The sequence below is a fragment of the Solanum lycopersicum genome, chromosome 9 (genome assembly GCF_036512215.1).
Source record: "Solanum lycopersicum chromosome 9, SLM_r2.1".
Taxonomy (NCBI): Eukaryota; Viridiplantae; Streptophyta; class Magnoliopsida; order Solanales; family Solanaceae; genus Solanum; species Solanum lycopersicum.
The window spans coordinates 17,570,428-17,593,953 of record NC_090808.1 but is presented as its reverse complement, the minus strand read 5'-3'; the positions used below and the strand labels follow the sequence as shown (position 1 = coordinate 17,593,953).

The window sequence follows — 23,526 nt, the reverse complement described above, 5'->3', positions numbered from 1 at the left end:
ACAAAACTCAGTTTGGGCTCCCATAAAAGAGGAAAAAAGACAAATGGAGGAATGAGGAAATAGAGAAAACGAGTGGAAGAGAATCTGGTTGACGTGGCACGATTCAAGTGGTGAATCAACCAAAACAAGCAGATACTAAATAATCAATTAATATTTTATGTTGCAGTCATTTTTAATAGGAGTATTTGCAACAAGCTACTGTATAATAAGAGTAATAGAAAAGAATTATCAGTGAAGAAAGAAAAAAAGAAAAAGAATGGAGGAAATAGGGTTTCTAGGGATTGGTATTATGGGAAAAGCAATGGCGGTGAACTTGCTGCGCCATGGTTTCAAGGTTACTGTTTGGAATCGCACCCTCTCCAGGGTATTATTCTTTTCTACTTTGTTAACCAAAATATGCGATCTAATTGTTTCCTTGTTCAACCTGAAATGGATCCCTCATCCCTCTGCTTTTATGTTTTTGTTTACATGCTTCTTTCTATGTATGTCTCTAAATTCTTCTTTCTTTTTTTTTGACCAAAAACTCCCTCAAAACATGCGCCTACCTTACAACTAGCACCAAAGTAGTATTTTGGCCTAGTGTTTATGTTTATTATGGATTTTTCAGTGTGATGAGCTAGTGCAACATGGAGCCTCTGTTGGAGAAACTCCTGCAGCAGTAATCAAGAAATGCAAGTATACAATTGCAATGTTGTCTGATCCAGCTGCAGCTCTTTCAGTTAATTAATATACACACATGTCAATACAATATAATTCTACTTCCTTTATTTATCTAATCACACTTTCTTCCCCAGGTGGTTTTTGACAAACACGGAGCACTTGAGCACGTATGTGCCGGAAAGGGCTATATAGACATGTCAACCGTTGATGCTGATACTTCTTCACAGATTAGCCAGGTTCCCATTACCCAACTCTAATTCTTCAATATTGATTAATAGGTTGGAGTATATCCTTAGCAAGACTTACTTTCTGATCCTAAAATTTTACGACCCTCGCGTTCATGTTTAGATGTGAGGGAAGGGATAAGTCGCACTTTACTAACATTTGCAACAATTACAGGCCATTACATCAAAGGGTGGTTCATTCCTTGAAGCTCCAGTTTCAGGGAGCAAAAAGCCAGCTGAAGATGGACAACTAGTAATCCTAGCAGCTGGTGACAAGGTAAAATTATTTACCTCTTTAATGGAATTGGAACCACACTCTCCCAAGTTCAAACACAGCATGGAACTTGTAAGATTTGCCAAAACCATAAATAGCTACAAGTCACGTTAATCCTCAATTGTTCACTTTGAAGCCAGGATCTCTACTCCGCAAACAGTCAAATCCTTAATTGTTTGAAGATAAAATGCTCCCAACTTATCATATCGAATTGTCAAACCCTTAAAAGTTTTGGTGAAACTTAACATCTCAAACTGTCTAAACCCTACAAGTTTAGATGAAAAATAATTCCCAACTTAGGATCATAAGTGCTCTCTGCATATTTTATTTACTCGATATAAGTGGAACATGTTTTACTCATTAGACAACACGACCCAAATAGTTTTATCCTCAAAGAAACTGTTACTCTGTTTTGTTTTTTGAAAACTAAATATTTCTTAAAAGTTATCTCCTAATGAGTTGTGTTTTAAGCATTGGCTGTGCATTCCAAGCTTTGTCCGTTCAAATTTTTGTGTAGCCTAACTAGTTATATTCAATTATAACAATCATGTGTGCAAACTGAAATATGCATTTATGTGTAAATGAATATAGTGAAATCCCCTGTATTATTGAGTGAACTTCATAGCACTCTGCAACTAAACAACCTTTCGATCTTGTATCAATTTTTAATTCTTTTTAGTTGAATCCTTGTAGGATCTGTACGATCAAGTAGTACCTGCTTTTGATGTCCTGGGAAAGAAATCTTTTTTCTTGGGAAAGATTGGGAATGGAGCAAAAATGAAACTTGTTGTTAATATGATAATGGGCAGGTAATTGGCAGTGGAATTTTTATGTTTCTTGTGTGTTTGAAAACTTTTGAGTCTTACATTATTATGAATGAATGAATGTGCAGTATGATGAATGCGTTTTCAGAAGGAATTGTACTGGCTGACAAAAGTGGATTGGACCCTCATACCCTTCTCGATGTGTTGGTAAGCATAGGCCATAGCCAAGTTGATGTTACCCTTAAAACACATCCAAGTAAATCTTCAGAATTCATATTCATTCTCACAGGATCTTGGAGCCATAGCTAACCCAATGTTCAAAATGAAAGGACCTGCCATGATAAAAAATAGCTACCCACCCGCATTTCCTCTGAAACATCAGCAGAAGGACATGAGGCTGGCTCTTGCACTCGGAGATGAGAATGCAGTGCCAATGCCAGTTGCAGCTGCTGCAAATGAGGTAAGCCGATCTAAACATCATACTACTCTTTCTAGTAGCCTTTTTATGTTCTATTGTCGACACTTGTTTTACTCCAGACATTCAAGAAGGCAAGGAGCTTGGGCTTGGGAGACCTTGACTTTTCAGCTGTGTTTGAGACTCTCAGCAAATGAGTCAGGCTGGAGATCATTCCCTTTTGTCTCTCTAAAATAATTATTAGCATGGAACTTCTAAAAATTGTAATGGAACCTTCCTTCCTATGTACTTGCAAATGTCAAAACAACGTGACAACTTGTAAGCCCTCTTCTGTTGGCTTTAAAATTAGATTTAAGGTCCAAAGGGAAAAGACATCGTTCGTTGAGAAAATTTAAATAACCATTTGAATCAACTTGCATATTCCTTTAACATGCTAACCAACTGAAAGGAAAATTCATTGTCTTTGAAATTGCAACCGAGTCCGATTTCATCTATTACTGTAAAGGCAAGAAGAAGTATTCTTCTGATATTTCCCTTCACACACATCCACTTTTTGGCCAGGCCACATAAGATGATAATATCTTACTACTGAATTGGTTACTTGTTGAAACACTTGCAGACATTTCTATCAAGCATAATGTTGGTTATACTAAAACCTAAAAGAAGAAGCCATAACCACGAAATAGGAAATTTTGCACACCATTACTTATTGGACTTGGATGCTTTAAATATGTGTCCCTTGTAGTATTTGAGTTCTGCTATGCTCTCCTTAATGTCATCCATAGCTCTGTGCTTGTTTTCCTTTTTAGGTGCCTTTTTTCCATCTAATGAAAAACGAGGAAAATACTATTAAAGATGCAAAATTAAAAATGCAACAGCCAACGAAATTGGATATTAGTCTCTACTTATATACTTAACAGCCCCCCACCCCACCCCACCCCACCCCACCCCCACCCGTCAAGGAATTCATTAAAGTAAACCTAATAAAACGTAATAACCTGTACTGGTTTTTACCTCTTGGATACCAACGAAGACACAATGCCTTGACACTGCTAACATCAACAAGTACATGTGAAAATAGACTAGCCAGATTCGCCATATATTTCTGCATGCATAAATTAGAAAGAGAACAATTTAGAAACAAGCTCTAAAATTTGGAAGGCCAATAGAGTATAACTGCATAGAAACACCTAAATCATACTAGACTAACATAATACATAAAGGTAGGATATTAGCAATATACCCTTTTTTGGAGTTCACCAGAACACCCTTATAAAAACACATCCCCTTTTTGAAATAGTAGGGATGTTTTGGTCTTCTCAAGAAATAAGTATTTATTTCTGAGCAAACTTCTCCTCACTTTTCTTTCGTCCAGCTAACTGTATAAATTTTCCTACAATCCCTTTAGTATTTCTTGCCGCCTAATGAAAATTAGGGACTTCTTTGTTTTTTTAACATAAATCCCTCTTCCACACCTCACCGAAAAGCTCCTTTCTTCTCTGCAGTTTCCCATTTCAGCTTCAGTTTTACTTATTCATGGTTCATTTTATCTCTATCCTCCATGTATCTTTCACTTAAATCACCAGATCTCCTTGTTGCTAGATTTTGGGTATTACAAAAACCAAAATGATGCTAAATAAAGATAGCATCGCCATTGATGGGTTTGGGACTAGTTTGTTTAGGTTTTTGTGCTATAGAAAAGAATCAAATTTTTATTTGTTATATGGACATCAAAAGCAACCATATTTAGGAATCTTAAATTCATTAGTAGTATGAGTCTTCAAGCTTGTCAAATTTAAAGGAACAGAGATGAAATAGTTAAATGGAATTACCTGCGTCCCACTTCTTTTTCTACTTATGTTGAGAGTTAATAATTTTAATCAAAATATGTTTTACACTCTTCACAACTGCTTTAGATCTAAAATATAGCAAGAAAAAGTAGTTTTCCTATTAGCATTCTCAAAACATATTGCAAAGAAGAAAGGGGCTTTTGGGTGATGAGGGGAAGAGTGAAATGGATTTGGGAGATTTTGGGTTGAAATGACAAAGCATTCTCTAGTTGAAGTTATTTGACAAGAAATAGTACGGGGAGGACACTTACCTAACTATCTTCATGTAGTATATATATTTGACAACTATTCGTCCAGGTCAGCTTACGTGCACCTCAATTCATTTCATGGGTACTTGGTACCTCCTACCATCACAATTGCTAGGTAACTCTATCCACCAAAGTTTGGACATATGAAAAGAAATTACCTATAGTCTTTGCCTCTAGCCAGGTAATGTGAAATGGCACATATGATTATCAGAAATCCATTAATTTGTCGATGAGATACCTCAGAATGATATGTCTATAGATTTATACTAAAATAAATATACCTTCAAAAATTGAAAATCCACGTAGACTGAATTTCCTGCTAGTAATGGTGTATATGTGCCAATATTTCTCTTCACAAATTCAATAACCTACATAATGCAACCAAAAATATGTTAATGTAAAGACCAGTTTCATGGACCCCGTAGCAATAGTGATGCATCTCAATTATCAATCATGTTGTACCTTAATTATTTGCAGGGAAAACTTAGACTGAAATAGTAACTGCCAAATTAGACCAACATCAGGATACAATAGAAAGAAAAGAGGAAAGGACGGAGAGAACAAAAGGTGTTGTTAGTCACAGCTCTTCAACATGAAGCTATACCTTTTGCCTTTTTGGTGTGGGAAAAGATAAAAACAATATTCACTGTAACAACCAATTCCAATGTGAGGATGTGGCCATTCAAAGTATATGCTTATTTTCAACACCTAGGAGGCATTTTCTAAACACAAGCACATGAGAAAATAGGATTCAAAAAAATTGAGGTTTGGATATCAAAGTGACATACTACAAAAAGTTATTGTGCATAATTGTACTCCTAAGAGAAAATACCTATAAGCCAAACATTATTCTCTTTGATAAGGTAAATAAGTATTATTAACAAGGGGATTGAAAGCTCCCATATACAAGAGGCAAACCAAAAAGTAGAGAATCTACATCAAAACATGATTCTCTATAAAAGACACACAAACATCTATACAAGGAGGAATTTGGAGGCTGCACCAAAAAGCAATCAAAGAAAAAAGGCTGTGTAAAATGTGCAAAAACTCATTTGCAATCCCCTCAAAAGCTCTCCTACTCACATAAGAGCTAATGGGACGACCCTCCATGCCTTTTGCCTTCTATGTATCCAGCCCAACTTTGCGGGACCTCTCTTATAGTACCCAACATGACCTATTATACGCCAAAATAATTCAAGACCACCCTCCAGAAGCTCGACGTCACTTTGCAATGCACCAATAGATGATCAACTTCTTCACCTGAAGACGTGCACATAAAATACCAGCTAACGTGACTGATATTTCTCTCCCTTAGTTCTAAGTTGTCAGATTTCCTGCCCTCGCTGCCAATTATGCAAAATAAAACACCTTCCTGGGTGCCCTAGGAATCCAAATCGAAAGATGCGGAAAAAGCATCTTCTCTCTCACAAGCAATCTCTGTTAGAGAGATTTGACGGTAAAACAAACCATCGCTCCTCAATTCCCACCACCAAGAGAATCACAAACGTTGTGCTTGATTTGCTTGAAGAGTAACTCTAATTGCCTTTGGAACTCTTCCATCTCCCAATCTTGTAGTTTCCCCTAAAAGTAAAGTCCCAAAAAGCTTCTTTTTAATGCTCCTTGCAGGTCTGGTTGACTGTTGACCCCACGTGGTTTGAGATTTTGTACATGTTAGTGAACGACACCCTCAATTGGCTCTCCCCATATCATTTGTGATTCCAAAACTAATTCTCCTTCCGTCCCCCACCCTAAAGGTCATGTGCTCCTCCAAATGCTACAACCAAACGAAACAGTAAAATCTCTAGTCCCCACCCCCCCCCCCACCCCGGATGTGCCATATTTGTCTACCCTCAATAAGGTGTCCTCCTCCACCACAAATAGTCATAACCACTTCTCCAATAAACTCTGTTAAACACCTTGAGATATTTTACCCGTAGACCACCCCACTTCGTTGGGAACAGCCTTCCAATTAACTAAGTGAATCTTTCTAGCACCATCTGTCGCGTCAATAAAAAGTTTCTTGAAGTCTTACCAGTTTTTCAGTAACGCTCACTTGTGCTTGCAACAAAGACAAGTAGTAGGTAAGAATGCTCAATAAAGGGCTTATTATGATACATAGACAAAAATTATATAGATTACACCCCACTTAAAGAGTGATATTCACTCTTCTCACTCTCAAGGATGGTAACACAAGCTTACGAAAACTGTGCACAAGTCTACGCATTTTGGAGGCACCATCTCTTTTAAGAGGACTTAACAAACCCCTCAAAATCTTGATGCACATAATAGTCTGCTCTTTAGGATCTGGTTAAGAATTATGAAAATTATTAATATGGCAATATCTCATTCCTTATATATATTGTAAAGGTTTAAAGTCTTAATTGCATAATTAGAAACAAGAATTACTTTATTGTACCTTTTTAGGATTACTTGTAAACACTATTTAAACCCCAACATGCTTGAGGGAATAATCAAGCAATTTATTCTCAAACATCACACCTTTTTTTCTTTCTTTACAATTACATGGTATTGGTAGAGACTCAAATAGCTTCTGCTACCGAACAAAGAAAACATTTTGTAGAGAAAGAAGAAGATATTGAGGAGTTCTCCAAAGACAAAATTAAAATTATGGATAACGACCCTTGTCACAACTAATAGGAATCTTGTGTTCCAATGGAAGTAGAAGTGATGTGGATTATTCAAGAATCGAGGGCAATGCCGATCAATGTGTGTCGTCCACCTGGCCAATGATTTCCCCTTTTTCTTCCTTCCAGCGTCTAGAACAACTCTCTACAGCAATTGGTGCTCCACTTTCTATTCAAACATCATTCATTGCTATGGTGAAAGTTATGGTTCCACTCTGTCTGGTGAACGGCAAAGCTACTTTCTACATGACCAACGTACTCCTCTGATCTTGAATTTCTACAAAAGCTAAGGGCGTGTGTCCATACACTGAAAACTCTTTCTCCCAACTCAAAAAATTCTTTTACTAGAAACAAGAATTTGAGTCCCTACTCTGAAAATTCTTTTTCCTCTTCTTCTAGTACGTCCTAATTCTTTTCTGCTTTCCAAAAAAATACAAATTCATCTTCCTATTCCAAAAAATAAAATGGTAGTCCAGACCAATAGAACTGGAATCTAACCTTCACTCGATGCAAAAGGGATCGAACACCTCATTCTATTACCCTGACTGGTGCCACTATATCTTCGATGACCGGCAATGCTACTTTTTACATGACCAATGTACTCCTCTGATCTTGAATTTCTATAACAGCTAAGGGTATGAGTTCCGACATTGAAAACTCTTTCTCCCTACTCTAAAAATTCATTTACTAGACACAAGAACTTGAGTTCCTACTCTGAAAGTTCTGTTTTCTCTTCTTCTAGTACGTCATCTATATCTTTTTTGCTTCAAAATAATTTTCATCAAGAAGCCCAACTTCTGAGTGTAGGAGAGGTACAAGGATACAACCAGAACAACCCACCAATAGTGCAAGATCAGCCTCCGCTCGGAAAGAGGACAGCACCCGATGTGTGGGATAATTACAAAGTCCATCATAATGTTATCTACAAATTGTAGAACTTTCTATGAATCGTACATATGATTCGTACAAGATGTTTGAAAGTCAAAAATGTAAGTTGGGGACTATGAATTTAGGCCTCCCTTCCTACGATTGGGTCCTACGGCTCGTAGAACCTTCTATGGTCCATAGGTACCCTTCCGTAGGACTGAAAACAGTGTACTCCCAGTGTAATTCTTTTGTTTTCTTTGATTTTTTTTTGGGAAAATTACGCGGCTAAGCAAATTTATACTATTTAATAACTCATCATAGCTATAGTTTGCTATAATTACAACTCGTGACTAACATTATACATTAATTACGTGGGCTGACTTCGAATTTGTATTGTTAGTCACTTTCGCCAGGATATACAAATACACATGTATAATATACAATTATTTAACCTATATACATCTACAATTCACCTCTCTCCCACTCTCTGCCCTCTCTCGCTCGCCTCTCTCCTCCCTCTCTCAATTTTGCTCGCTTCTCTCCTCCTTCTCCCAATCTCGCTCGCCATATATACAAATGCATATGTATAATACACAATTATATACATATACAATTCACCTCTCTCCCACTCTCTGCCCCCTCTCTCTCGCCTCTCGCCTCCCTCTCTCGATCTCTCTTTCCATATATACAAATACATATGTATAATATACAACTATCTAACCAATATACATATACAGTTCACCTTTCTACCACTCTTTCCCCCCTCTTGCCTCTCTCCTCTCTCCCAATCTCGCTCGTCTCTCTCCTCCATATAACATGCAAATACTAATTGTAATTATCAAACTATAGATCTGAATAGTAATTAGGCAATTTTTAAGTGGCTATATGTGAATTCCCCCTTTTTTTCAATTTTTCTGGCTTTCTTATGGTACTTCTAAGTTAATAATAGCCCCTACACATTTATTATGCCTCCAAGAGGTAATCAAAGGTGTGGAGGCAAAGTTATGGTCGAACCTAAATCTCGATTCACCGACCAACAATCCGATGAGGAGTTGAGTGGGCCAGAATTTAGTGGCCACCTAGAGCCTCGGACCACCCGAAACCAAGCCTGGCAAATAGAGATGGCCCTGGAATCGGTCAATATGGTCGCACCCCACGAGCAACAACTCCCAATATGAAGAGAAATATTATTCATCGAGCGAGGAGGGTAGTTCAACATAGGGGTCTGAATCCAGCTCTCAATCCGAATCGCACTCAAGTTCAAGGGGGTCCTACTCCGACTACAGTTTGCTTAGGTCTCGGGACAGTTGTATTGCTTTGATGTTTTGGGGATATTCCAGATCTCTTAGAAAGTTGCAGACCGAAATGCTAAAGAGCCATGAGTTTTGACCGGTAGTCTACATACAACATCGAAGATCCATCCTATGTTCTGATGCCACAGATGCAACTTAATAGGGAGTCCCCGCGCCAATACAGTGAAAACATGATTCGTGAGTTCTATATCTCTTATGCGGCGATGGTCAAAAATGCAATGTCGAAGAAAAGAAAGAAACTAGCACAACCTCCCCTACTGAGCACCATAGTCCGGGATTTCTTGATTGACATCTCTGAGCAGATCATCGGTTGATTCCTGCATGGCCCAACCTATTAGCACTCTGCATCAATTTTAGAGTTTGATTATCGGATGCAAATAGTTCGGGATTTGAAGGCAATGAATGATGCCACCTATCAAAAGGATATGTTGAGATGGGTCGCAAGATATAGCAGAGCAGGGTGTAAATTCAGACTAGGTACATGGTCTGGGCCCTATCAAGAAGACCACGGCCTCGCTAAACTTCAGGGCCAAATTTTGGTGGTCTATTGATTGCTCTTGACTATCCCCTACTATGAAGAATGACCACTTGACATATGATCGGGCAATGATGGTGGCATGTTTGATGGTCGAATATGAGATAGACTTTGCTCACATACTGACTGTAGAGATACATGAGCGAGCCCTCTGAATCACCACGGCTCTCCCTTTCACTTGGTTGATTTTCGGGTTATGTCGGGAGTACACGGCGTCGATGATAAAGGACCTTAACCCTCTAATTAAGCTTGACTTGGACCTTGAATGTTGAGATTATTACGGATGAGGCTAACTTAACTGCACCGTGACGAGACACTTTGTTCAGCATGCCCAAGATGACGACCGCCGAGCAACCTAAAGATGGAGAGTAACTAGAGCAGGAGACCACAACTAGTCAGCCCGTTGAGGCAACCATACCTCCACGTCCGCACCATGTGCTAGCACACCATGAGCTTCTACTACTGTCGCAGGTCATTATACGATGCAGACTATGATGGCAGAGCAAGAGTCAAGCCAATCAGAGGAGGATCAATGCTTTTGAGTTGAGGATGTTGGCCAGACCCAAGACCACTCAAAGAAATGACCTAGAGAGTTTCTAGATGGAGTTAGACAGACTCTGCACTGATGTTGATGCACTGGCTTTTGCCCCACCACCACCTCCATCATTTGGTCCCTCACTCCCGATTGTTGGAGACAAGGTGTTGCTAGCTCTTTTTGGCGAGGACATTTCTAGTGCGGGTAGGAAGCACATGCGGTCCAATGTTGATATTGGAGATGAGGATGACGAGCATGCGAAAAGCAGGAGCGATGTGCAATAGAGACAACCCGTCTATAGTCCATCCAATCCAAGGAAGGTAGATTGGATAGTGTCTTCCCGCAAGCGGTTGGAGCTTCGAGCTCAAAGGGCACTATTGATGATGTGCCTCCGATTGATCCTGACTCTTGAGGTACCGAGGTCCACACAGATGGAACGACATGCCTCTAGCTAGTTCTTCGACCCTTAAGCGCTTTTACATTTTTAGTGCCTTGGGGACATCGCACAACTTTTTATGTGGGGCTGGGGTGAACTACTTAAAGAGTGTTCAGATCGTGCCTTAGGGTTTGCTTGCCTATGTTTCTTTTCCAAACGACTATTTAATTTTTGTTGTACCGACATGTGTAGGATGTAAATTGTGAAAGTAGACGAGAAGTAAAGGCATAATGGCAATGATGATGAAAAATGATATCCCTACAAATTTTGTGCTTTGTGCTATATCGGTATTAATGATAAGCTGACTATGTCACATTTTCATATGACATGATAGGAACTGATAGGATAACATGCCTTAAGTTGAAGTATGAACCAGATACATTGATAAGTGATAGTGAAACGGTGTGTCATATGTGTGCGAGATATTTGTTCATTTGTACAGTATGTGCCAATCTAGAACTAGCCCCGTTAGTCTCGTTAGGATAATTGAATTGTTACTTAGAAAAGGATCATAGGTCGTTGCTGAGATTAAGTCTACTAAGGCTAAAAACAACTAATCAAATGAAAATGCTCACTTAGATCCAAGTGGTTGAGCCTTGAATACACCATCCTTTTTGTTTACCCAATTCACCTTTCCTCATGCCTGAATGTTAACCTTTGTTTGGCCTTGGTCCCTCCCTGGACATCATGCACCTCAATTCAGGCTAAAAGTCTTAGTTGAGGGCGGCTACTAGAAACGAAAACAAGAAAATAAAGGGTATGAAAAGAAAAATAAGGTGATGTCACAGCTAAAAAGAAAAGCAAATGCATATAAAGCTGAAAAAATACTGGAACGAAAAAGATGAAAGCCAAAGCCACACCCAAGCTTTAATGAAGAATGAGGAGAAAAGAAAAAAGGGTGAGACACGTATCAGTTGTAAAAGACGAAACTAGCCAATGTAATGTCAAGGAGGGCAAAAAGGTCACTTTAAATCTAAATATACCACACATGACCCTGAGCCTACGTTATAAGCTAAGAAATTCCTATAGTGATCCTAAATTAATTGTTCATGAGTCTTAACTATTGAAAATAAGAGCAAGCCTATGGTGTTGTGCAAGTTATTTGGAACAAAGAAACAGTGCCAAAAGTGATGAAAATAGTGAGAACGAGGCTTCAACAAAGAGACCTCATCACTCGTCTACTTGTCAGCCCTTCGATTCACCGCACTCTCCTTTCTCACCCCTCCCTCTAGCTGATTAGTTCACTTCCCTAAATCCCAGTTGATAAGACTTGCTTAGGCCTCATTTCTTTGCACTTAATAGAGGTCTGAATCTTAATCATTCAGATTCAACCCATTAAGTGTATTTGGTTTGTATGTTTATATCTGGATGATTCAGATTCAGCCCATCAGTCCATTTGTTTCTTTTTTTCAAAAAGCCTCTTAATGGACCTGAACAGATCAGATATGCAAGAGAGTCTTAACATCATTCAGACTTATTTAATAAGTTATAAATAATATTGTATCGCCTCTCTCGGTCTTTGCACAACTTTTGCTCTCATAACTACAAACTTTCTTCCTCTCTTTTCTCAATCACACAGCAATTTTTTCTCTTGAACTGATATATTTTCATAATCTTTACAAGTATTTTTTTATATTAATAATTTTCTTTGGGTGTATTGATGTTTGTCAAGAACACTTGTTGCAATAATATTTTTAGTGTATTTTTGTTCATCAAGATTTTCGAGTGAAACAAATATTATTCATAATTAAAAATATAACTATGTATACATATTTGAGGTCTTTTATTAGAATTTTGTCTTAGGCCAATAATATCGATCCCCTTTGATCATCAAACCCATTTGTGAGATAAAACTAGTATGTTATTGTTGTTGAACTAGTTGGTCACAAAATAATGGAGCTCTAATAATCTCTATCCCGATTTTCAGTTTCAGCTGGAAAAAAAGTTTTGGGGAGAAAAAAACTTATTCTTCTGAATTGGAAATTGATGAGAATATGAGTACTGCTCTAGAGTTATTGATTAAAAATAGTGCACCTACATTTGAAGAATATATGGAAAAATTAGATGGACTTTGATGGGAAGAGTTATTATACAGTACATGTGGTAGTACATTTTGTGAAAGTGTCCGCAACAAAAAAGCATGAATGACGTTTGGGGTACACAAATTAAAGAATTGGATTAAGGTTATTGGAAAAAAGATAAGAATTCTTTAGTTTTTCTAATAAGCCAAAATACATGTTAGGCGTTGATAATGTGATACCTTATTTATTATTTTTTGACTAGAATTTATCATACTTATTGAACTTTTTGATATTATATTGTGCCTATAAAATATTTTTATTCGTGATTTTTTTTGTTATGCTTGATGACTGATATTTTTTTAATCAAAAAGTAATAATTTGTTGAAAGATTTTTTTATAACACTTTATTAATATAATGTTTGATTTCATATGCACATTCAAATATTGAAAACAAAAAATAATCATTCAATGTACAGATTTGGAGACCACAACTTAATAATCAGATGTGTATTCAGATCTAGACACCTAGCTCGTCATGCAAATCTTAAGATTCAGACGTGTATTCAGATTCAGAGGTCTTAATCTTAATGAAAACAAATGAGGCCTTAGTGCGGTTTACATTTGCAATATTTTTCACAATTGGATTTTCTGGGAATTCACATAAACACCCTTCCCCTTTTTCTTGATGTGGTGCTTTTTTGTTCTCTTACAGGTTCTTGATTTTCATGAAATGAATAATGCTGGTGATCGCCTTGTTTCAGCTCTTTATTTGGTTTGTTTCTTTTTCTTTCTTATTTTGTGCTGCGTTATTTTTTGAGCTGATGAATTTTTCTGAGCAACTAGTTTTGGTATATGTAAGAAGGAAAAGTTAACTGCTTAGTTTGTCTTTTGGGGAATCTGGGAGAATGTGAATGGAGAAAGACTGGAATTTGGGATCAAAGAAAAGAGGCTCAAAGATAAAACTAGTCATATTTTGCTTTTAGTGTTTGGTGTGAATGAAATTGTTTCTGCGGAAAATGATTTGCTAAAAAATGTTATCTTGGACCAAGGAAGGTAAACGAATGGGAAAAGAGATATGAAGGCATCAACCGTCATCTAATAGCTTGACCTAGGCTAGGATAGTTAATTTGGGGTCAAAGATAAGGGTTAGTGAAGCATACACCCGTAGACGGACCAAGTTGCATGGTAAAATTCACTTATGTGGGCGGCCAGCCACTTAGGAGATATCTAACTTACCGACATTGCATGCTAGACATTAGACAAGGTTACTACTATAGGATTTACTGCATTATGAACTTATGGGGAAAATAAATACCCTAGTTTCATCTTTTATTGAATTTTCAAAACAGTTAAATCTTACTTAGTGTGTTACGTGTTACTACAATCATTCCATAAAGCTTTACTAACTTGACTAAAAGTAAAACCAAGAATCAATTAGGCTATGTCTAGACCTCATTCCTTGAGGGATCGACCCTAAACTCTGTTAGGCTCTTTATTTGATCAGTGGCTGCTTATATTTCTTTAGGGAGGTGTAATTTGGAGTATCAAATTGTCAAACATCTCACAAGAAAAACCCTTTCATTTGCTTCTATTTTGTGAAAGTTACTTTCCATGAGTCTATCCTCATTATCTACCTAATTCTTCTAGTATATTTTTTTTACCAACTAGTTCTCGAACACGTGCGTTGCACGTGTATCTCATGTTATTTAATACCAATCATTTCAAATGATATAATTATTTTAGAATAATTGATGCATTATACAATATTTAAAGGATAAAAATGATGTTTCTGGTAAAACGTTCAACTAAGGTTGCAACTTGCAAAGATCAATAGAATTTGAAGAATTTCTGATTGTATTGATAAAAACTTTTTATTTTAATCATGTGGAATACACTATATTTATTGATTAAAAAAAAGATTACTACTTCAATTATATGATTTGTCAAGATTGTCAAATATCTAACACTAAATTTCCATACAAATGAAAGAAGTTAATTAAACAAAGCAATATATCAATAGAAAAAATGACCAATGAATAAAAGATTACATAAGAACTATAAGATGTGAAAAATATAAAGTGTAATGGACTAATATTTTCTATTTAACTTATAAAGAGAGAAATTGTGTATATGAAAGGTTGTGAATGAATGTATTTAATTGTAGAAGCTAAAAAGTTAAGCAAATAAAGTCATTAAAAAGTGAAAAATAATAAATTGTGACATCTAACCATGTATTCTCTTCAATTAAATATTGATATTGTATGAATCTCTCCATATGCTCTAGCCTCTCTCTTCATATGATCTAATGTTAAGTTTTTTTATCTAAAACGGTAATTGTTTTAAGTGCTCAAAATTCAGCAATTAAGAAGAAAAATTGTTAATGCAACTCAATGATAATGGCAAAAGGAATACTCATAAATGCACTTAGTGGTATATAAAAAGTTTTCTGTTATGGGACTTAAATTACTATTTAATAATAATAATAATAATAATAATAATAATATAATGGTATTATTGTAGTAACTCAACTATATAAGGTTATTTTGGTATTTCAACTTTCAACTTTTTTGTTCCCACTTGTAATAATATATGATATGATGATGTAACCAATCATCAAAAGATTAATTAGGCCTAGAACTAAAATACAGTTCAGAAAAATTGAACTTCCATTAAAGAAAGGCAAATGAAAGGCTATTTTACTAGCTCTGGTATTCACAGCCTTTCAAAAGTATGATGGGATAACTAGAAATGGGTCAATTTTATATGCAACCAGTTCAAAAACAAACAAGTAGAATCAGATGTGTAAATGATGCCCTAAAGATTTTTGTAATTAAAGCTGACATATTAGCATTCTCACTCTTATATATTTAAGATAAAATGCAAGATGTACCAGTTTTTCAGCTTCTTCTTCGGTGACTGTACTCTTAAGGACCTTCTCAGTCAAACCTAAATCAAATTAAGTTTATCTTGAACTAAAAATGTATTTGATATCACTGAAACGGTAATTGTACTAAAAATGGGTGCTTAAAATGTAGAAATGATGTTGATAGAGTAAGTTGCTTACCGCTCGCTGCATGATGCTCTTGGCACCATGTTCCCATATTGTCTAGACACAGCTTAGCTTGATGTATAACCAAATCAGGACCCTGTTTTTGGAAAAATAAGACACTTTCTAACTTAGAACCAGGGGGATATATGAGGTGATTTACAGATGCACAAGCCATGATTTATGAAAGAAGTGTCCAGTGAAAAAAGGTCAACAAAGTTTTCCATATTTCCCAGCAGTGGGATCAGTGTCATCCAAAGAAAAGCTCTGAAGAACTAGGAGTTTTTTCTGTCAATTTGGATTATAACATAAGTACCATGTATATCTTCTTCTTTTTTTATGATGGCTGTGTATGGGCCAACTTGCGCTCTCCGGGTACTTGCTACCTCCCACAAGTACAAGGTAGCAAGAGGACTCAACACTAAGCTTTCAAATGCTAAGTTCATAATTGACAAGAAAAAGAAATAACTTGTCCGACCATTAGGTAGTGTATTCTGGTTCAAGTATACCGGGTAACTCTGCCCAGGCATATGGGAAGAAATCACCTATTGTTTTTTGTCTCCGCTAGGATTTGACCCTAAGACCTCTGGTTATGCACCACTTCATTGATCACTAGGCCACCCAAGGTCCCACACCCTTGGGTGCTTATGTAAATATCAATTTAAGTTACTCGAACAAACAGTAGTGTATTATGCATCATTTGACCATTACATTCTTTTTTCCCGATTATCTAAACTCAAAGTAAATGTAAGAAGTAAAAATTTAAAAAGATAATGGTGTTAAATAACATAAGACAAAAGTTGGAATAGCAATGTAAGAAAAGATAAAAAAGGATCGCTAGCAATACCTCAATTGATTTTGTCAAATTTCCATTTGTAACTACACAAGCAATCTCCAATATTTTATCAACTTCAATATCCAAACCTACAGTACAAGCAAAACAAAGTCATGGCTCGTATGCTTTTCATTGGAAATGTTGCGATGATGTTTTCCTTGGTGCATTTGGGTAGGACATGCAAAAGTTTTCTAGAGCAGTATACACGTCCAGCTTATGATTGGTTACACGGTTCTGTAGCTTTGTTTCATTCCCATGATTTTAAAGAAATCATTATTCGCCTCTTCGCTTCAAGTAAGCTTGTGATATCCACTGATAGAAGGATAAAGACAATTTAGTGGTTGAGATGTTTCTTTTTTGAAATGGTTGAATTATAAGACCCTGTCTAGTCTAGGAAAAAACTATCATTAGTTGGAACCAGTGTTTTCAAAAACGTTTTTGGGGCGAGTTTCGGGCGGGGCGTACCAAAAACGCTTTGGGGCGTAAATTAAAATTGTAGATCGATAAGGCGCAAGTCCTAAAATTTGAGGCGTAAGCCCTTAACATAAAAACGTAAGTCTTGGACGTAAAAATGTACACCGGGGCGTTTTTAATGTATTTTTCTTATTTTTTTGCTTTAAATCATATTTTTTTGTTGATGTAATGATATTTCTCAAATAATAATGATAATCCTTTTTTCTTCATTATTGAATATTAACACTTTATCTCACATAAAAATCATAATTATTGAAAAGTTTACTTTTGCTTATTTTATTAGTAATAAAACTATAAAAAATTGAATATACATGCGACTACAGTCCGTAGATCATGGGACTTACGCCCCGTGTCTTGAGGCTTATGCCTCGCCCCATATAGTATAAAACGCCTCGCCTCACGCCCCCGCCTTTTAAACACTGGTTGGAACGATTTTGACTTTTCTTTCTTTTTTTCCATCTATGCTTCTGTTTTTTCAGAAAAGACGAAAATGAACATCTAACAGTGGGTACAGTTTTTTGTGACACTTTCTCTATAACACCCCATCTCCACCCACCCCACTCCCACCCCCAACAAAAAAGAGGAACATATAACAATTGGGTAAGAGAAACAGACTACCACATAGTGCATATCAAGACTAAGGGATATACTAGCCTCAGCAGTGAGTCAGAATAGGTGGGAAATCAAGTGAGCAGCATAAGTTCCTCTTTTTTTTTCCTTTGAGAAAGTGAAAATTAGAAGATTGATGAAATTAAAACTCAAGTCGGTTTAGCTATTAAATTTTGGAATTGAAGAATAACACCTAAAGAGATGTGAAGCCAATGTACAGATTAAAAGAATCTGATAGGCCCATACAATTATCAATCTAGCAAAACTTCCACTTTTGTCCTTCAAAATAAACACAGAAGTTTGGCACCCTCTATCAAACTAATTATGGACAGACATAGACGATAAGCTACATACGGCATTTATCCTTTAAGCATAACATTATGCATAAAAGTGAAAGAAGCAGAACTATCTGCTTATACATATAGAGATTTTGGCTCATTAGCCATCTTAGTTGTGCTTTTTGAGGATTGAACCCTTAACCTTTCAGAGACCTTAGGCGCTTTTTACCGCTGAACCAAGTGACATCTGCACTCATAGACATCTAAGTTAAGGAAGGATAACCACAGAGGATTTCTTTGATAGTAATTGGATTATCAAGGGAAATTCAACATGCTGAAGGTATATCTGGAAATCAACATGTTAGCACAATATAGTTCTTCCAGCTTCTAAATTTCTTTTGGGAGTCATTTGTACACTAGAATATGAGGATTTAGGACAGACAGAATAGGAAGAAACATAGAGACATTTCCAGACAACAACCACAGTACAGTACTGCTGGACACCAAAGTACAGAGTGGGGGAGAGGAGGCCATAACTGATCTGTACAATGGGATGAAAGATTAATCTCTGACTATCAGCATGAGGAATCAAATAGTTGTTTTCTGACACTAAGAACTTAAAACAGCCTCTGGCAACAAGATCGAAAGAAGCTTAGAGACTCTTGTTTAAATCAATAAATGAGAAGATGGGTTTGTTCAGAGGTGAGGAGGACGCCTTCATAGCATAAGATACACAACTGAGGGAAGGATAAATCAACAGTATCCCAAAACAACTATCTTAAGATGACTCTGGTGGCATCAGCCTATTTAGAAAACTATATCAATATTATAAGAAATTGTAACCCGTGTCTATGTCAGCTTACTGACACCTCAACTAATTGTACGAGTTACCTACTACCTCCCACCAACGTACTGTCAAAAAAAAGTCTTAGATAGATGGAAAGAAATGAACTAGAGGTTTTGCCTCCACTAGAAATTGAACACGAGAAATCATGACTCACAATTCACTTCATTGACCATTAGGTCACCCTGGGTGCAAAAGTCAACGTCAATCAATATAATTGGACAGACAACATACCATTCATGGACACTCTAAACCCTTAACGGGACAGGAAACACATATCATTCCACAGCTGTATGTATATAATGATGGATAACATAGCGAGAAAAAACAATAAGATGATTGTGGTTAAATGCATAAGGTAAAATCTGAAAACATCATGACCTAATGATTACCGGTCATCTCAAGGTCAATCCATACAAGCGGCAATTTGCACTCTCCTGAAGCTGATTCTAGCTTCTGAACCCGCTCATCTACTTCTTTCTGAGCTTCTCCTGTTACTCTATCAGTATCTCCATTAGTAATCTCAGCTTGGCTATCTGCAACATCCAAATTCAGCAATGAAAACGCATTTGAGAGTTGATTCATTTCTCTCCGTCTCCTGCACAATTCACAAATACACCAATCCTTTTCATTCAATACGAATAGAAAACAAAGAAATTAGTTCCTTCGGCTTGCACGCTGCAACATAACACAATCCACCCCAAATTCTCTATTTTTATCCGAATAATTTCCGAAGGGATCATCTATATTTGTGAAGGAAAAAAAAGCTAATTCCAAACTCACCAATCTATTTTTCACTTAAAAATAACTCTTTTTTTCAATATTATATTATTTTTGTTATTTTATTTATATACTTTGTCATAAATTAAATACTTTTTTTAACATAATCTTTCCATATAATTCATATTCTTTTCCAAATCTTCCTATAATATAGAACTATTTCTTACATCAAATTTTTAAATAGCATAAATTACAAGTAAATATTTCTTTACACACATATATATGTACTAATTTGAGATAAAAATAGTATGATTATCGTGTTCCCTTATGAACCAAACCAGATATTATTAGGAGGAATTGGACTTTATTTTATATTATATATTTGAGGAATTGACACATATATAGACGGAATGATCAGGTTGTGTAACATTCCAGAAAATATATTTGTCTAGTGAAAAGTCTATTAGGTTTTAAGAATATGTATTGGGGTACATATGCATCTCAATGTCCAATATTGAGTAATATTGGGCATGTTAGAGAATATTGGCTTAAGGGTGTTAGCAAATTTTTATGTATTAACAAGTAACTTAAGATATACTTTGATGTTCAAATGCTCCAATCCAAGCTTGTGTAGGAATAGTACCTGCAATTTTTGATTTCATAACTTACACACATTAGGTATGAGGCATCCAAGTGTCAAGCCTAAATTCCATAGCACGTGATCATTTAAAAATGATCATGTAGATTAAGTAGTGCCCAAGGACATAGTGAGGATCCTTGGGACAAGAAGTGAACTTTCCAAGTGCAACTACAGAGTGCACGGTTAGAAAAGTGCACGGCAACGCATGTGCTACCGGCTGAGAGACCAAGTGACCAAATCCAACCGATTCGGTTAGGGCGGTTAGGGGGCTGGCATGTGTCGGGTCAAGCCACATGGGGCCGAGCTTCCTAATCAATCCTAGGCTCTAACTAACTTACCTAACTATCTAACTAACCTAAGACTAACTAAAATGAACTAACTAGTGTGCCCGAAATCCTAAGACCTAATCGGGTGACACTAGCCGAGTAACTAACTAAAGAAACATCATAGTACCTAACCTAGGATGGTCCAAAGGGGTTGGTTATGGTCCTAGTGACTTAGGGGTACTTTAGTAATTACCCTAGGTCACTTAATTAATGAAATTAGCAACTTAATTAATTAATTTAAATTCATGGTCAAACCCGAGAGCCTTAGCATATTTTCAGAATTTGGCTAAGTCAAATGCTATCCTATTTTTAGTCAATTTAGGAGAGACATTTTGGTAATTAGCTAATTAATTTATTTAAATAAGTTATTTAGCCTAAGTTGAATTAGTCAATATTCAGTTCCTATGACTTAGACTCACGTTTATCCAGTAGAAACCCACAACTGAAAAACAGTGAACAAACGTGAGAAAAACAAAAATATATTCTCGGTTCTCCTTAGGCGATTTCAATGCAATTCTTCAAGGTTTTCGTGCAAAGTACAAGGTGATCTTTGTAGATTCAATTCTACAGCAAGGTATGGGTTTTCTCTCTTGAATTCCTTTTCCAAGGAGGCTTTTCAAACGTTTTGAATTTAAGAAAATCGAAACTAGGATTATTTCCAATGAAATTATCGAATGTTCATCTCTCTAATTCTCCCTATTTCCAATTCTAGTAGTATGTATAATGCAAATCTTGAGCATGTTGTTTGTTTGTGGTGCTAACTAATCATTATGTGTAGGTTTCTGTGATTTGATAACGTCAAATGAGACCTATAGGTTAGATCCGTATGATTAAGAGTATCATCTACATGAGATTACTATAATATATACGTGAAATTAATTGACTTGGCTAGTGATAATATCATGACAAGTGTTTAGTGAAAGTTTGCTTTATGCCAATAAATTGGCCAGCAATATTATTTCCAAAATATGTATTAGAATTGGCCAATGACTAATTCATACCAATCTTATATGGCCAATGTAAATTATGATGTTTCTTGTATGAAAAAATACATGATAAAGATTGACTTGACAAGATGTAACTCAATGAACTCATAATCTGGGGTATGCCAATGATTGGGACAAGTCCCAATATACCCTATCTAAATTAACTCGTGAACATAGTAGCACATTGAATAAGTCATTATAACTTTCATAAAGAATGGTACAAGACTACCAAATAACATTGAACAAGATAATGAAAGAAATAAAAGCTTATGAGTTATGAAAAATTTACCTAGAATGGGGTGTTAAACGAAGTGAGACAAGTCTCACTTGCACCTAAATAATTATGTTAAAGATACTCACATAAGAGGGTGTTAAAAATCGTGAGACAAGTCTCATTCACACCATAACGATTGTAAGATTTAAGTTCTCATCAAGTATAAAAAGGGATGGCAAGTCATCCATTGAGCTAAGCATACCTCATACTAAAAGAAAGCTTCCATAGTGTATGAGTCAGCACTAAAAGTGTAAAGTATAATAAATTGAGCTAAGCACCGATAGAATAGTAATGAGCGTGTGCAAGCACATGTAAGCCTCTTGAGATGACACTACCACCAAGGTGGATAAGGGTCTCCAAATTCTCCTAGTCTTTAAACTATGTCGCCAGCATAGGTTACTAGCTAGTGGATCCACCTAAGAAAGTTAGGAAGTATTCGATTTCACTTTGACCGGTGAACCACCTCTTTTCAGTGTGGGAAAGACATTGAATTTCATGATAGCTCACATGATCTATGTAGGTTAAATGCTAAAGATTTCTCTAAAAAAGTAAGAAAGAAAGAACTAGAAAGATGAGGGGTGTTTGGATAGGATGACCAAAGGGTGAAGTTAGACTAAGTAATGATGTAAGTTAATCTTAGTCATTGCACCATAAGTTCCCAATGAAAGTCTGAATATCCTAAGTCAACCTAGCATGTTCAAAGTGAACATGAGATTAAAGAAGAAGAAATGTAAGTTCAAAAGTGAACTAAGTAAGCAAAAGCATTAGTATATCAAATCATTAGTGTTTGATAAGAATGAAGTTTTAACAGTTATTGGCTTATGCCAATAAAGGGAGCAAAACATAATGACTCATCAATTGGAGTATGAATATATGCCCCAGCATCTTTATATTATGCAAATAATCAAATAATGGTCATAGCCAATAAAGATTGGATTATAAAGACTCCATGCCCAATTTAACAAGAATGAAAAGAATAACTTGTGACTAGGGTAGTCAAATAATTTCCTTAGACTTTTGGATTACTTACTTGATTCATTGTAGCAATGGGACTACAATGAATCATTGCACTCGTAAGTAAAACATAGGATCAAAGGAGATCATTGAAATACACAACAAAAAGAAGAAAACACTGAAAAATAATTTAAGTTTGGGAGAGGAATCTCTCTGCCTAAGGGGAGCAAAAATATTAAATTTTGCTTGAGTTGTTCTAAAATTATGTTCATGATTTCAAGGTCTTATGTTCATATAGAAAATGAGTTGTGTGCTTTAAATGCATGAAAATATGTCATATTCATAACATGATTCATAAATAACGAATTAGGGAAGTGAAGTGACTTCACTTTTTTTTTAAAATGGCATGTTGCTATAGGAAGAGCTTTCCTTGATCATGCATAGTCCTTATGTGTTTATGTGCATACACCCATACTTAGAACAAGTGTGTACTAACCCATATACAATTACTATTTTTATAGTTGCAGGTCCTTGAAGAAGACTGAAGATTAGTTGAAGCTGTTTGGACTAGTACCTCCAAACTTTGGTAGGTCCTCTTGAGTTCGAGGATGCTACGCTTTATTTTCTAGCTTTAGTAGATTACACATAGCTAGTGGATGTTGTCCCTAGCGTTTCCTTTCAAACATTTGTCCAAGATATTGAATTAAGGCCGGTTGGGCAACTATTAATGATATTATGAATTCTTCATTTCAA

The 23,526-nt window shown here is 36.1% G+C and overlaps 2 protein-coding genes across 5 annotated transcripts; one reads left to right on the top strand and one right to left on the bottom strand.

Moving 5' to 3' along the window:
* Nucleotides 1–23,526, top strand: SSR1 (succinic semialdehyde reductase isofom1). Of its 3 annotated transcripts, XR_011211376.1 has the most exons (10): nt 1–364; nt 608–718; nt 795–896; nt 1,060–1,161; nt 1,852–1,967; nt 2,051–2,129; nt 2,212–2,382; nt 2,460–2,600; nt 13,500–13,559; nt 23,295–23,526. XR_011211376.1 is itself a non-coding variant. In XM_010327403.4 (9 exons), the coding sequence occupies exons 1-9, from the start codon at nt 257–259 to the stop codon at nt 23,316–23,318; spliced, it is 873 nt and encodes a 290-aa protein (XP_010325705.1). In that variant the 5' UTR covers nt 1–256; the 3' UTR covers nt 23,319–23,526. The 3 variants fall into 3 exon arrangements, 2 of the variants coding, with proteins under 2 accessions (XP_010325705.1, NP_001233832.2); XM_010327403.4 differs by lacking the exon at nt 2,460–2,600; NM_001246903.2 differs by lacking the exons at nt 13,500–13,559; nt 23,295–23,526 and having other exon boundaries at nt 165–364; nt 2,460–2,747.
* Nucleotides 2,719–20,155, bottom strand: LOC101249951 (oligoribonuclease). Of its 2 annotated transcripts, XM_010327427.4 has the most exons (8): nt 19,266–19,952; nt 16,681–16,757; nt 15,852–15,933; nt 15,678–15,733; nt 4,898–4,936; nt 4,717–4,803; nt 3,352–3,442; nt 2,719–3,161 (listed from the first exon to the last, which is right to left on the bottom strand). In XM_010327427.4, exons 1-8 carry the CDS (start codon nt 19,456–19,458, stop codon nt 3,040–3,042), a joined length of 747 nt encoding a protein of 248 aa, XP_010325729.1. In that variant the 5' UTR covers nt 19,459–19,952; the 3' UTR covers nt 2,719–3,039. The 2 variants fall into 2 exon arrangements, with proteins under 2 accessions (XP_010325729.1, XP_004246252.1); XM_004246204.5 differs by lacking the exon at nt 4,898–4,936 and having other exon boundaries at nt 19,266–20,155.